The sequence below is a fragment of the Macaca thibetana genome, chromosome 5 (genome assembly GCF_024542745.1).
Source record: "Macaca thibetana thibetana isolate TM-01 chromosome 5, ASM2454274v1, whole genome shotgun sequence".
NCBI classification, from domain to species: Eukaryota; Metazoa; Chordata; class Mammalia; order Primates; family Cercopithecidae; genus Macaca; species Macaca thibetana.
Window position 1 is genome coordinate 184172460 of NC_065582.1, and position 14738 is coordinate 184187197.

At 56.3% G+C, this 14738-nt stretch overlaps 2 protein-coding genes across 3 annotated transcripts in view; both read left to right on the top strand.

The window, feature by feature from the left end:
• On the top strand, positions 1 to 6019 carry TMEM129 (transmembrane protein 129, E3 ubiquitin ligase). 2 transcript variants are annotated; one of them, XM_050792320.1, is made up of 4 exons: positions 1 to 397; positions 3062 to 3521; positions 4000 to 4159; positions 4240 to 6019. In XM_050792320.1, exons 1-4 carry the CDS (start codon positions 193 to 195, stop codon positions 4486 to 4488), a joined length of 1074 nt encoding a protein of 357 aa, XP_050648277.1. In that variant the 5' UTR covers positions 1 to 192; the 3' UTR covers positions 4489 to 6019. The 2 variants fall into 2 exon arrangements, with proteins under 2 accessions (XP_050648277.1, XP_050648278.1); XM_050792321.1 differs by lacking the exon at positions 4000 to 4159 and having other exon boundaries at positions 2 to 397.
• The window catches only part of SLBP (stem-loop binding protein), a 72095-nt gene that overhangs the window by 41632 nt on the left and 15725 nt on the right, over positions 1 to 14738 (top strand). Inside the window, exons 2-3 of the mRNA XM_050792329.1 lie at positions 9642 to 9862; positions 10001 to 10117. Of these exons, the coding sequence (XP_050648286.1) occupies positions 9804 to 9862; positions 10001 to 10117 (176 nt within the window). The 5' untranslated portion in view covers positions 9642 to 9803. The remainder of the gene's footprint in view (positions 1 to 9641; positions 9863 to 10000; positions 10118 to 14738) is intronic.

Consider the following 14738-nt stretch of genomic DNA (forward strand, 5'->3'; position numbering starts at 1 on the left):
CGCACCCTCACGGGGACTGCATCTCCCAGAGCGCCCCGCGGGCGGCCGGGCGGCGGGACTCCATCTCCTAGAGTGCCCCGCGGGCGGCCGGGTGGCGGCTGCCGCAACCGACAGGTCGGGGTCTGGGCGCTGCGGCCTCTTCCCCGCGCCGGGGGCGGGGTCCTCGCCGGATAGCTTCCCGGCGGCGGCGCGATGGACAGCCCCGAGGTGACCTTCACTCTCGCCTATCTGGTGTTCGCCGTGTGCTTTGTGTTCACGCCTAACGAGTTCCACGCGGCGGGGCTCACGGTGCAGAACCTGCTGTCGGGCTGGCTGGGCAGCGAGGACGCCGCCTTCGTGCCCTTCCACTTGCGCCGCACGGCCGCCACGCTGTTGTGCCACTCGCTGCTGCCGCTCGGTGAGGCTGCTCCGGCCGGCCAGCCGCGTCCTCTCCTGCGCAGGGCTTGCTGGGAGGTCAGGAGGAGGCCTCCGCCAGCTCGCCGAGGCCCCGAAAGCGCCTGGGCGCAGCTGGGGAGAGGCGCCGGTCCTCATCCAGAGGGACCGCGGCGTGGGCTGAGCGCGCTTAGGGGCGCCGCCGGCGCTGGCTTGCAGGTGACGGGAACCCAAGTACAGAACCTTGGGCAGGGGATGCCCCGGCTCACCATGTCCTGAACCGTCACATGCCTGGGGGTTCCAAGGCCAAGCAGCCTTTGCTTGTCGTGGTTGCGGGCAGTGGCCAGGAGAAGGCAACTGTTGATTGAGTCCAACAGAAGGGGTCGGAGGGACTGTGTGGAGGGTGGCATTGCTCTAGGCCTTGGAAGGTGGGTGTGGGGAGAACGTGCGGATTTGGAGGCAGTTCCAGTTTGGGGGCGCCACAGGGGCAGAGGCTGAGGAGGGCCTCTGTGCAGGTGGGACCCTCAGAGTTGTCCGGGGGGTGTTGGGCTGGGCCGCAGGTGGTAACTGGGGCTCTGGAAGGTCCCCGTCTCAGCCAGTTGGATGACAGACAGGTGGGAGATGGGGGGTGCAGTGGTTGGAAAGGGATTTCAAGGGGGGACCTCTGGAGGACACAGGGGCAGACGCAGCTCTGGGAGGACAAATGGCCAGTGGCTGGCCAGGTCTGCCGCTCTGGGGAAACAAGAGGGGTGACCCTCCACATCCCGGTGTGAGCATGCAGCTGCCCGGGCCCGGGGGAGCTGGAGGCAGGTGTGGGGTGGAGACGCCCAGGCCTGCCTCATGGAGAGGATGGGCTGGGGGCCCACTTGGGAAATGGATGGGGCTGAGTGGGGCTAGGGCCCTGACCAGGCCGCTTTCGAGGCCTACTGGGTGGGTTTCTGTATCCCTTCCAACTGCACCCTCCCCAGACGCCTGTGAGGGACCACAAGTGAATCATGGCGGCCACACCTGAAGCAGACAGCACAGCTGACCTCACAGCTGGATGTCAAGCTCTTTTTATTTTTAACTTAGTTTGAAAGTTTTCTTTTTTTTTTTTTTTTTTTTTTTTTTGAGACGGAGTCTTGCTGTGTCGCCCAGGCTGGAGTGCAGTGGCCGGATCTCAGCTCATTGCAAGCTCCGCCTCCCGGGTTTTTACGCCATTCTCCTGCCTCAGCCTCCCGAGTAGCTGGGACTACAGGCGCCCGCCACCTCGCCCGGCTAGTTTTTTGTATTTTTAGTAGAGACGGGGTTTCACCGTGTTAGCCAGGATGGTCTTGAACTCCTGACGTCGTGATCCGCCCGTCTCGGCCTCCCAAAGTGCTGGGATTACAGGCTTGAGCCACCGCGCCCAGCCAGTTTGAAAGTTTTCAAGCTTTATTAGGTATTAGTTACCTATTTATTTATTTATTTATTTTATTTATTTTTTTTTGAGACGGAGTCTCGCTCTGTCGCCCGGGCTGGAGTGCAGTGACCGGATCTCAGCTCACTGCAAGCTCTGCCTCCCGGGTTTACGCCATTCTCCTGCCTCAGCCTCCCGAGTAGCTGGGACTACAGGCCCCCGCCCCCGCGCCCGGCTAGTTTTTTGTATTTTTTAGTAGAGACGGGGTTTCACTGTGTTAGTCAGGATGGTCTCGATCTCCTGACCTTGTGATCCTCCCGTCTCGGCCTCCCAAAGTGCTGGGATTACAGGCTTGAGCCACAGCGTCCGGCCTATTTATTTATTTTTTTGAGACGGAGTCTTACTCCGTCGCCCAGGCTGGAGTGCAGTGGCACGATCTTGGCTCACTGCAACTTCGTCTCCTGGGTTCACACCATTCTCCTGCCTCAGTCTCCTGAGTAGTTGGGACTACAGGTGCCGCCACCAGGCCCAGCTAATTTTTTTGTATTTTTTAGTAGAGACGGGGTTTCACCGTGTTAGCCAGGATGGTGTCAATCTCCTGACCTTGTGATCCGCCCGCCTGGGCCTCCCAAAGTGCTGGGATTACAGGCGTGAGCCACCCAGCCCCAGTAACCTATTGTTATATGTCACATTACCTTGAAATGCAGTGACTGGGCCAACTCCAAATGTGGACTATTACTTTTTGCCAACTGGAAGCTGCTAGTGCAACTCCTCACCGTCTCCATTGCTTATTTGGACCTTCAAATTGTCCCCGATCTGGCCAGCAGGGCCCTGAAGCTGGCCTTGTGTCCTCTGGACGTGTCCCATCATTCTTTGACACTTGCTTCCTTTCTCACACACAACTTCTCAGCTCTGGGATGGGCCACGTTTGACCAGCCTTCTCAGAGCTGGTGAGATTGAGAGACTGAGATCCTGTCCAGGCAGCTGCCCTGGGCAGGCCAGGGGTCAGCTCTGCCTGAGGGGACACTTCATTGTGTTTATTTTTCTCTTTCTAGGCTTTTGTAGTTTTTTCAATATTTACATATTGTATGAAACTAAAGCAGCAAATTAAAAACCTTTTCCCCTAATATATCCTGCCATTGCCACAGGCAGGGACAGAGTGGGCCGGCTAGGGAAGTGCAGAGTGGGTAAAACCCACTTACCCTGGGAGCTGACCCTGGAACCCGGGCAGAGGGCCGGGCCCAGGGCTGTGTGGGGGTGGACAGCGGCCTGGCACCCACTTTCTCCTGAGGCTCACCCTGTCCTTTGCAGGCTACTATGTGGGCGTGTGCCTTGCGGCTTCAGAAAAGCGGTTCCACTCCCCCGCCTGGCGGCTCTTCCTGCTGCTGGCCGTGACCCTCCCCGCCGTCGCCTGCATCCTGATCTACTACTGGTCCCGTGACCGGTGGGCCCGCCACCCACTGGCACGCACCCTGGCACTCTATGCCCTCCCACAGTCCGGCTGGCAGGCTGTTGCCTCCTCCATCAACACTGAATTCCGGCGGATTGACAAGTTTGCCACCGGCGCACCAGGTGCCCGTGTGATTGTGACAGACGTGTGGGTGATGAAGGTGACCACCTACCGAGTGCATGTGGCCCAGCAGCAGGACGTGCACCTGACTGTGACGGAGTCTCGGCAGCACGAGCTCTCGCCAGACTCGAACCTGCCTGTGCAGCTCCTCACCATCCGTGTGGCCAGCGCCAACCCTGCCGTGCAGGCCTTTGACATCCGGTAAGAGTGTGGTGCCTGCGGGGGTGCAGAGGGCACGCGGCAGGCCAGAGCCAGGCTCTGGCGCCATGACCCCTGGGAGGTGCTAGGCGTAGCCGGTGTGGACTCCAGCACTCATGGACTTGTGTGACACCAGGCAAGGTGTCCACGAGACACCCGTCACTGAGCCCTCCCGCATAGCCCTCCTTCGGGCCCCCCTGCACTCTTGGCCTCCCCTTCCACTCTCCCTGGAGCCGTCTCCCCCAGATTCTTGGGGAGCACTCAGGACAGTGCAGCCCTCAGGCTGGACAGCTGCCTTGCTCCTAGGTCTGCCCCATGCCCAGGTTGGGCCGTCTGGCACTGGGTCCCTGGGCTCTGGCCTTAGGGCCATCTCTCCTGGTTGGTCCTGGTGCGACAGCTGCCCTGTCACTCCTTGGGGTATGGCCTCCATCTCCCCCTCCCTTTGCCCTGCAGAGGGCCCCAGCAGCTCTCCTCCCTGCAGGCTGAACTCCACTGAGTACGGGGAGCTCTGCGAGAAACTCCAGGCACCCATCCGCAGGGCAGCCCACGTGGTCATCCACCAGAGCCTGGGCGACCTGTTCCTGGAGACATTTGCCTCCCTGGTAGAGGTCAACCCGGCCTACTCAGTGCCCAGCAGCCAGGTGGGGGCCTGGGCCAGGTGGATGGGTGGGTGCCCACAGGTGTCTGCCTGGGCTCCTGGTGACGCTCCACCTGCCCGCAGGAGCTGGAGGCCTGCATAGGCTGCATGCAGACGCGTGCCAGCGTGAAGCTAGTGAAGACCTGTCAGGAGGCAGCCGCAGGCGAGTGCCAGCAGTGTTACTGCCGCCCCATGTGGTGCCTCACCTGCATGGGCAAGTGGTTCGCCAGCCGCCAGGACCCCCTGCGCCCTGACACCTGGCTGGCCAGCCGCGTGCCCTGCCCCACCTGCCGCGCACGCTTCTGCATCCTGGATGTGTGCACTGTGCGCTGAGTGGGCTGGGGCCTTGAGGTGACTCTGTGTCCCCCCAGCCACGGGGCGGGGAAGGGGGTGGCTGGGTCTCCTGGCTGGTAAAGGGCTCTACTTAAAGCACATGATCTGGAGCAACTCACCTCTGCCCTGGGTCTGCAGAAGGCTGAGGACTTTTGGTTAAAAGCAATCCTCATGAAAACACCCCACCCTGCTTGGCAGCCAGGGTACAAGTCCTGGGTACCTCCTCTTCGCCTCCCTTCTGCTCCCTTCCTGCTGCTGGGGGCAGATCCTGCACACACAGAACACAGCGTTTGCCCCCGAGCCATTCCCTGGAGACCCTGGGTCTACCCCAGGTGGTCGTCACCTGGGCCATTTGCCTTACTTCCCTGGAGCACACCCCCCTCAGTTACATGCCAGACCCAGATCTGCATTCTCCTGCCCTGTCCTGGAGCTGGCCCCTGGCTGCCTGGAGAACCCTGGGTAGGTCCCAAGGGTGGGATAGAGAAGAGGGCACCGCTGTGGTGTGGGAGCAGTCCTGGGGCTTCCTGGTGGCTGTGGCCAGTTGAGGGCCATTCCTGGGTGGGGTGGCAATGGAAGGACAGGTCAGAGTGCCCTCATTTGTGGGGCTGCCCCTCAGGGGTTCTCATCCTGTCCTTGGTGCCTTCTGCTGCCCAACAAGTCCAGGGAAGGCCGAGGCCTCAGACTCCTGGGTAGGGGTGGGGGTTGAGGACCAAAGTGCCATAGTGACATCCAGAACACAAGCCCACCAGGGTCCAGCACAGGCTGCCCACTCCCCCAGGGTCTCCCAGGCTCAGAAGGGGGTACACGCCCCATGTGGTCAAGGCTCGGGTGAGTGTCTTGCCCAATTCCTGTTGGTTCAAGGGGAGGGGAGATGTTGGCCAGGCCCCAGGCACAGCCCTGACACAGCTGTGGCTACTGGAGAGGCCTCACACCTGCGGCCCCAAAGCCCCTGGGCTTGGCTGTTTCACGCAGAGGTGATAGACTCAGGTGGCCTGACCCTTGGGATTTGGGAGGCTTCCTGGAACACTCAGCAGGTGAAGGCAGCAAGGGCTGTGGCTGGGAGCCAGACCTAGCCTTGATCCTGAGTTTTTTGTTTATTTGTTTTTTTTTTTTTAAGATGGAGTCTCGCTCTGTTGCCCAGGCTGGAGTGCAGTGGCGCCATCTCAGCTCACTGCAAGCTCCGCCTCCCAGGTTCACCCCATTCTGCCTCAGCCTCCTGAGTAGCTGGGACTACAGGTGCCTGCCACCGCGCCCGGCTAATTTTTTGCATTTTTAGTAGAGACGGGGTTTCACCGTGTTAGCCAGGATGGTCTCGATCTCCTGACCTCGTGATCTGCCCGCCTCGGCCTCCCAAAGTGCTGGGATTACAGGTGTGAACCACCGCGCCCGGCCAATCCTGAGTTTTAAGGGCTGCCAAAGAGGGGCAGTGGGTTGGGGTTGTTTTTATTACAAAAGAAGTAACTTAGTTTTATAAAGACAAACCTATTGTAGCCAAATGACACCATATTTAATAAAATGTACTCTGAAGTGATGTACTGTGTTTTGTGTGGCCCGATATTAAAACCAAACTTTTGTCATAGTTGGAGAATGGCCTGGGGTTGTTGGAGGAGCCACCTTAGAGGTGGAATTGTGCGCATGGCGTGCTTTGCTCAGAATAAGGAGGAAAAAACCCTTTGGTTGGGAGGCGGGTACAGTAGGAACCTTCGATGATTTCTAGTTTGAGGACTCTGGGGTCTTGACAACCCCCAACCCAGGGCCATCTGCAGGAGCAGGGCAGGAGGGGCAGAGACACATCCTGGGGGAAGTCACTGTGTGGTCACCACTGTGGCTCCTTCCAGATTCGGGAACTGATGTGTGGACACGTGGGTAGCCAAGGAACGAGCAGCCTTCCCGGTTCACTTATGTTTGCAGCTGCCTCCTGTGAGGACACGAGGCTGTCTCTACTGACCTCACTGTGGGTCAGGGTGGCCCAGCAATTGCCAGCTGAGCACCTAGGGCAGACAAGGCGGCACCCGGGGTTCCCCACAGCACTGGGACCTCAGGTGATCACCCCAGCAACTGGACAGTGAGTGCTTGCTGCCGTTTTCCCCATTCTGCTTCTCGACTCACAGGACGGTTCTTGGGGAAATAGTACACGTAATCCTGTTGAAAGATATGACAGTGGGCTCTAGTTTCCTGCGCTCCGAGTGTCTTCAGATTCTTTCCAGTGTGGTGCTTTCACTAGCATTCTTTTGCATACACAACCAGGCACTGCTTTAACCAACGACAGAGACTAGTGAGCATCTACTGAGGGGCTGTTACAGACCCTGACTGTGTGCCAGGCCCTAGGGCTCCCAGGCACTTGGACTCTTTGGCTCTGTGCTGTTAACTTAGAGGAGACTTTATTTCTTCTGAAAAGTTACAGCCTGATGATGAGAATCACTTGAACCCGGATAGCAGAGGTTGCAGTGAGCCGAGACTCCACTCCACTCCAGCCTGGGTGAGAGTGAGACTGTCTCAAAAAAATAAAAAAGTTACAGCCTGCAAGGTGGCCATCCCTCAGACTGGAAAGCACAGCCTCCGGCCAAGACCAGAGACGGGCACTTCAGAGGAGGAGGAGGGGTTGGGGCAGGAGCTTTATGCTGAATGGGTTGGCTAAACATGCATATTCAGCAGGTGACAGGATCTATGAATATTCATGAAGGCACTCCTGACGCTTGCATCCTGAGCAAACATAATCCACATTCACTTTGGGGTGGAGACTTAACATTTAAATGTATTATAATGAGGTTCTACACAGGCCAGAAGTGGTCCATCACTGTGGGCTCTTATCTGGACCAAGTTACTGAAATCAGTCGCTTGCTCAATGAAACCTGTAGCTCCAATGAAACCTGTAGTTATGGCTAGTGGAATAGGGGCTGGGGGATCAGTTGGCATCTGGTGGAACTGCAAATTGGTTTTTATTGTTTTGAGACAGGGTCTCACTCTGTTGCCCAGGCTGGAGTGCAGTGGCGCCATCTGGGCTCACTGCAGCCTTGACCTCCCAGGTTCAAGCAATCCTATTTCAGCCTCCTAGTAGCTGGGATCACAGGCACACACCACCACGGCCGGCTAATTTTTTTGATTTTTAGTAAAGAAGTCTTGCTATGTTGCCCAGGCTGGTCTTGAATTCCTGAGCTCAAGCGATCCTCTCACCTTAGCTTCCCAAAGTGCTGGGATTACAGGTGTGAGCCACAGTGCCTAGCCTTTTTGTTTAAGTTTTTTGTAAGACAGGGTCTCGCTGTTGCCCAGGCTGGTCTTAAACTCTGGACCTGAAGCAATCCTCTGGCTTCAGCCTCCCAAAGAGTTGGGATCACAGGCATGAGCCATCATCTCAGCCACTGCACTGTTTCAACACTGCCTATCTCAAGGCCAGTGCTTGTTGAGCTACTAAGAGGAAAAGAAAAGCAGTGTGACAGTAAGAATATAGTTTAAATGTAGGGTGTGTGACTTAACCCTTGCCTGGCATGACCTTAGGTCTTATTCATAATTTGGTATCTTATTGCCACTGGTGTCCCACTGACCACAAGGGGGTCCATTCAGTTGTTGGGGGCTTAGGATTTTAATTTTTTTTGAGACAGAGTTTCGCTCTTGTTGCCCAGGTTAGAGTGCAGTGGCATGATCTTGACCCACCACCTCCCGGGTTCAAACGATTCTCCTGCCTCAGCCTCCCAAGTAGCTGGGAGTACAGGCATGTGCCACCACGCCAGGCTAATTTTGTATTTTTAGTAGAGACGGGGTTTCTCCATGTTGGTCAGGCTGGTCTCGAACTCCCGACCTCAGATGATCCTCCCACCTCGGTCTCCCAAAGTGTTGGGATTACCAGCGTGAGCCACCGCACCCTGCAAGGATTTTTAGTTTACAGTATTGAGGGTTATGGGATGCCCAGGGCCTGGGGAGGGAAGGGACAGGATGTGTCTGTCCTAGTCTTAGGATGACCTTTTCAAGTTCAAAAGGGGGCGGTGGGCGCACCAAGGCACAGTCCTGAGGACAGCAGGTGCAAAAGCCAGGCCCTCCGAAAGGTGTAGGGCCTCAGAGGGATCCCAAGCATCCCTGGGGCTCAGCCTCCTGGACCTGACCCCACTGCCCACTCTTTTGGCTGGTTCCACTCTCCCCTGCATCCCTCACGTTGTCTCCAACAGGAAGCTGTGGGAACCTGTTCCCAGGTGTATGTGTACCCCTGTTGGGGTTCTATTTGGCTGGATCCGCGGGGCCATCAGCTGCAACTGTGACGGCGGCGGGGAAGCGGGACGGATGGTGCGGATCTACAGGACCTCGCCTCCAGGTGGGGCCTCCCTGCTGAGCCAGGGATTCTTCAGGATACTTCAAGCCCAGTCAACTCCAGGCAGAGAGTGGGAGCGTCAGGTACCGGCGACACAGCGGAGGACGTCACGGGCGGGCAGGGAGGCAGCTGCATCCGAGACTAGCGGCGGAGACTAGCGGCTCAGTGGGTGGCCGGTGTGCGGCTAACGGCCAGGGCAGTGGGACCGGAAAGACTCAGCGTAGTGGTCAACTATCGCTACCTAAAAGGTTACTCCAAAACTTTAAGCGGCTCAAAACAGCAGACCGCGGGTACGCGCCTGCAGCGGCCACGGGACCGTGGGGAGCAGTCAGTACCGGCCATAGCCACGCCTTCCGGGTTCCGGGTTCCCGCCAGGGAGGAGACACGCCCCCACCTGGGCAGGGACCAAGCAGAGCCGCGCTCCACCCAGGCCGGGACCAATGGGAGATGCGCCACGACCCAGGCTGAGAAACGCGCCGCTTGCCCTTCCCCCACAACCTGCGCCGCGTCGCGCGCGGCCGAATCTCCCGCCAAAGCTGCCCCCGCCCGCCAAGGCGCGACCTATCAGCGTCGCAGCGGCCCGCGGCGGCCCGGCCGTCTCAATCCCGCGGGTGGAGCTCAACCTTTTCCTTAGGCCTCTCCTCAGCCCACGGCGTCCCTCCGGCTCCCGAGCCGAGCGCCAGGCAGTCGGGCTTCGCGGCTGCCCGCGGTTCTGAGGTCTCGCCCCAGCCCCAGTCGGCTGGCGAGGCGCGCGCAGCCGAGTGGACCCCCACGGCGTGGCCCGATGGTTTCGCCCGACCCGGCGCGCGCGGGAGGCCGAGGGGCGGGGCCCGGCGCCGATATAAAGGCGGTTGGGGGCGGGGCGCGCAGAGGTTGTGAGCGCCGGCGCGGGGACGCAGCTCACTCCCTCAGGTCCGGTTCTTTCCTTCCCTGCTCTGCGCGCCCGGCCCGCGCCCCCGCCGCCTCAGCCCCGGCCCCGGCCCCGGCCCGCCCTGCGCGCCCGACCCGTGCTGCCATGGCCTGCCGCCCGCGAAGCCCGCCGAGGTATCAGAGCCGCTGCGACGGTGACGCCAGGTGAGGCCGGGCTGCGCGGCGGGCGAGGGAGGGCGTGCTCCGTGGGGCGGGGGTCGTGCGGGGCCGGATGTTGCGGGACGGGGGTCGTGCGGCGGTCCCCGACCTCCCGAGCCCCGCCGACCGCGTTCCTCCCCGCAGCCCGCCGTCCCCCGCGCGATGGAGCCTGGGACGGAAGCGCAGAGCCGACGGCAGACGCTGGAGGCCCGAAGACGCCGAGGAGGCCGAGCACCGCGGCGCCGAGCGCAGACCCGAGAGGTGGGCACGGGACCCGGGGGTCGGGGCGCGGTGGAGCCCTTGACGGGGCCGGGGGCTCCAGGGACCTTGTCGCGCTCTCTCGGTGCCGGGATCGGCCAGGTCGGCGTCCTGCGTCCTTTTACCTTTGTCTCCGCGCGGCCCCTGCACTGGGGCGCCCGCACCAGGCCTGGCAGGCGCTGGAACACTCCGGAAGCCTCTTCCCGGGGTGGGAGTCTGCTGAACTGGTGTCAGCCCGAGTTGGCCAGTTAGAGCCTGTGTGGTGCTCCCGGGAGAGGTCAGGGCCTCCGACGGGCTTCTCGTGAACACGTGGAAGTCAGGGGACACCCGAGTCCCGACGAGAAGTGGGTTTACCGGGTTCACCTGCTTGGCCATTTTCTAGGTTAGGCGGTGTGTAGGGGGAGGGTCGAGATGCGAGCGAAAGGAGGGCTTGATAGGGGTGGGACAGCCGAGGAGGGTTTGGAGGAAGTAAGCAGGGGTGCCAGTGGTCATAGTGGCGGGGCTTTAAGGGGCTATGGTTAGAGAAAACTCGAGGGGCTTTGTGTGGGGTGGTCCGTCCCGCATTGGGGGCTTGTTGCTCCTAAGTTTCCTGAAAGGCATGGTGACTTGGCCGAGATGCAGCAGTGAAGGCGGGAGGAAATGCATGGTTCAGGATAGACTTCTGAAGGCAGGACCTGTGAGACTTGCTGATGGGTTGGGGATGGGAGGCGTGAAAAGAAAATAAAAACTCGGACCCAAAACCACTATGCCAAAAGGAAGAAATTAAGCTGAAGGCGGAGTCATGCAAGAAACTACCTTTGCGTTTCCTTTTGTTTCTAAGCAGATAGCTGCAGATGAAAGATGAAGTGTCTCCACGGGTGAACTTTGTTCACCTTAAGTGCCGACTTACCGAGCGCACGAGGAATACATAATTGACTATTCCCCTAGCTGCTCGTTTTCTCTTGGAACATGTGGATCCTTTCTCCTTCAACCTGCTCTTCTCTTTTAAATATTGAAGTCCTCACAATCATCTTTGGAGAAAGGCACAAATCACAGACTCTTTCTGTAATTTCGTGTTCTTTTAGTCATGTCCTTAACAAGTTAGCTAAATTCCTAAAGTAATTGAGACCTGTCTCAGACACTTTTTGGTTTACAGAGGAAAGAGGCATCAAGAATGACTCAAGCCTTTTAGGTCTGAACACTTGATTGTGGGGCCATTTGCCAAGATAGAGAAGATGGGCTGGAGCAGCTAGGTACGGGAAGTTGTGAGGCTTGAGAAACTGCTTAGAGAAGCAAAGGAGATGTCAAGAAAGGTAATGGAGTGTAGGAGTCTACATTGGGAGGCATCTTCAGGCACAATGAGTTACCAGGGCATAGAGATGATATTTAAAGACTTGGGTCTAGGGGGCTGGGTGCAGCGGCTCCTGTCCGTAATCCCAGCACTTTGGGAGGCCAAGGCCGGCTGATCACCTGAGGTCAGGAGTTCGAGACCAGCCTGACTACATGGAGAAACCCCATTGTTGGGGACCAGCCTCAACACCACCCGTAGGGTACGCGAAGTCCGGTGGCAACAAAGGAATGAGAAGAGACAGGTTAGGAGTTCATAAAGGTGGGAGCCAGGGGCCCAGTTGGAAAATGGAGGCTGCAAAAGGTCCAGAGTTCTGGTCTCCACACTATTGAGTACAATCACTTAAATCTAAGAAGTAGACGTTCAGGGTGAAACAGTGAAAGAGAAGCAGTGTATCATAGGCATAATTTATAGCAGTAGCGGTTTAAGACGGAGTCTCACGCTGTTGCCCAGGCTGGAGTGCAGTGGCGCGATCTCGGCTCACTGCAAGCTCCGCCTCCCGGGTTCCCGCCATTCTCCTGCCTCAGCCTCCTGAGTAGCTGGGACTACAGGCGCCCGCCACCGCGCCCGGCTAATTTTTTGTATTTTTTAGTAGAGACGGGGTTTCACTGTGGTCTTGATCTCCTGACCTTGTGATCCGCCCGCCTCGGCCTCCCAAAGTGCTGGGATTACAGGCTTGAGCCACCGCGCCCGGCCAGCAGTAGCGGTTTAAATGAATCTCGTTTGTGCTCAAACAGCATATCTGTAACTTACCGATGAGTAGCTAATGGGATGAGTAGCTAGTGGGAGCGGGCTTAACTAGGACCCTGCATGTCTGTCCACGTTCCAGTGCTTTAAAGGAGTGTCTTTCTCCTTGAACACAGTGTTCAAAAGATAAGAGAGCAGGTCTTGATCTGAGCATGGGAACATGATGGCAATTTTAGGAGGCTTTCCTCCTCAGAGGCCTCTTGTGGCTTTTCACAACTTACTGTCCCATATTTTTATGGCCAGTTTATACAGGCACCCGAAAAGCCTTTTTCCCAACACCCCCATCTCTACTAAATACAAAATACTCGGGAGGCTGAGGCAGGAGAATCCCTTGAGCCCAGGAAGGGGAGGTTGCAGTGAGCCGAGATTGAGCCATTGCACTCAAGTCTGGGCAACAAGAGTGAGACTTTGTCTCAAAAAAACAAAACAAAACAAAACAAAAAAAAAACTTGGGTCTAGGGGTGGGTACAGAAGAGGCCTTAGGTCCAGATATGAAGGGAAGGTTATCAAACCTTATTGAGATCAAACTCTGAACTCTCCAGTGGTCTCATTTAGCTGAAGATAAAAATATTAAATCCTTACAGTGCTTTAGAAGTTACAGAAGTTTTTGGTATCCTCATTCCTCCAACTATAGGAATGCTTCTGTGCTAGGGCCTTTGCACTTGGTGTTTGCACGTTGTGGGTAAGGCCTGGAGGCATCTTACAAATAGAGCCAGCTCCTTGATGGATAAGATCTAGAAGTACTCCCTTTGGAAGGTTGTTAGCTTAGTGTGTAAAATTAGGCTTTGTTGTCCTAAGATAGGGTAGATTGTGAATGTAACCTACTTAATCTAAGAAATGGACTTAAAGGTACCAAAATACGGTATGTAGTATATGGTCATTCACATACACAGGCTTTAAATTATTCTTGTAGTTCAGGAACTTGTTACACTGGGAGACCCAGACTTGAACCTCTTGATACACTAGTGAGGATGCTTGTATCCAATCCTGGACAGGCCTCTATTGAGTCAACTTAATTTTCAGTTAATTACCTAATTTGATTTCATGCCTTTCTACTGTTTTTAGAATCTGGAAATTTACTTTTAGAAATGCAATTTAAGTTTCTCTTGAGTTGTGTGACTGTAAGGGAAGAAATGATAATTACATAAGTATTATTCATTAGTTATTGCAATTGTATTTTCCAAGCACAGCATTTGGTTTACAGCTAAAATAGGTTGCTTATTTGTTGTAATTAAAGTTATCTAGCTTATTTTTTTGTGACGGAGTCTCACTGTCATCCCGGCTGGAGTGCAGTGGCATGATCTCACCTCACTGCAACCTCTGCCTTCCAAGTTCAAGCAGTTCTCCTGCTTTAGCCTCGGAGTAGCTGGGACTACAGGCATGCGCCACCACACCCGGCTATTTTTTTTTTTTTTTTTTCTTTTTGAGATAGAGTCTTGCTCTGTTGCCCAGGCTGGAGTGCAATGGCACGATCTCAGCTCACTGCAACCTCTGCCTCCCGGGTTCAAGCAATTCTGCCTCAGCCTCCTGAGTAGCTGAGATTACAGGTGCACACCACCACGCCTGGCTAATTTTTGTATTTTTAGTAGAAACGAAGTTTCACCATGTTTGTCAGGCTAGTCTCAAACTCCTGACATAGCGATCCACCCGCCTTAGCCTCCCAAAGTGCTGGGATTACAGGCGTGAGCCACCATACCCAGCCTAATTTTTGTATTTTTAGTAGAAGCAGGGTTTTTTTTGTGTGTGTGTGTGAGATGGAGTCTCGCTCTGTCACGCAGGCTGGTGACAGAGCTTGCTCACTGCAAGCTCCACCTCCCAGGTTCATGCCATTCTCCTGCCTCAGCCTCCCACCTCAGCCTCCCGAGTAGCTGGGACTACAGGCGCCTGCCACTGCGCCTGGCTAATTTTTTGTATTTTTAGTAGAGACGGGGTTTCACCGTGGTCTCGATCTCCTGACCTTGTGATCCGCCCGCCTTGGCCTCCCAAAGTGCTGGGATCACAGGCATGAACCACAGCGCCCGGCCCAAGTAGAGGCGGGGTTTCATCATGTTGTCCAGGCTGGTCTCAAACTCCTGACCTTGTGATTTGCCTGCCTCGGCCTCCTAAAGTGCTGGGATCACAGGCATGAGCCTATGCACCCGACCCAGTGTCTAGTTTTAATATCAGTAATGACCAACAGAAAAACGGGGTAGAAAAATAAAAATGTGAGTTTATGTTTGATGTATAAATAAGATACATCAATTTGAATTGCCAGAATTTGGGGCATCAAGCCTTAAGCTTTCAAATTTCCTGATTTTTTTTTTTTTAATTTTAATTATTATTTTTTTGAGGCGGCATTGTCGCTCTGTTGCCCAGGCTGGAGTGCAACCTCCACCTCCCAGGTTCAAGTGATTCTCTTGCTTCAGCCTCCCGAGTAGCTGGGATTACAGGCACCTGCCACCACACCCAGCTGATTTTTGTATTTTTAGTAGAGATGGGGCTTCACCATGTTGGCCAGTCTGGTCTTGAACTCCTGACCTCAGGTGATCCGCCTGCCTCAACCTCCCAAAG

Excerpts from the sequence above, each read along its gene's own strand:
- TMEM129 (XM_050792320.1), top strand. The coding sequence starts at position 193 with ATGGACAGCCCCGAGGTGACCTTCACTCTCGCCTATCTGGTGTTCGCC. Across the intron at positions 398-3,061 it reads CCACTCGCTGCTGCCGCTCG|GCTACTATGTGGGCGTGTGC; the intron begins GTGAGGCTGCTC and ends TGTCCTTTGCAG. Across the intron at positions 4,160-4,239 it reads ACTCAGTGCCCAGCAGCCAG|GAGCTGGAGGCCTGCATAGG; the intron begins GTGGGGGCCTGG and ends ACCTGCCCGCAG.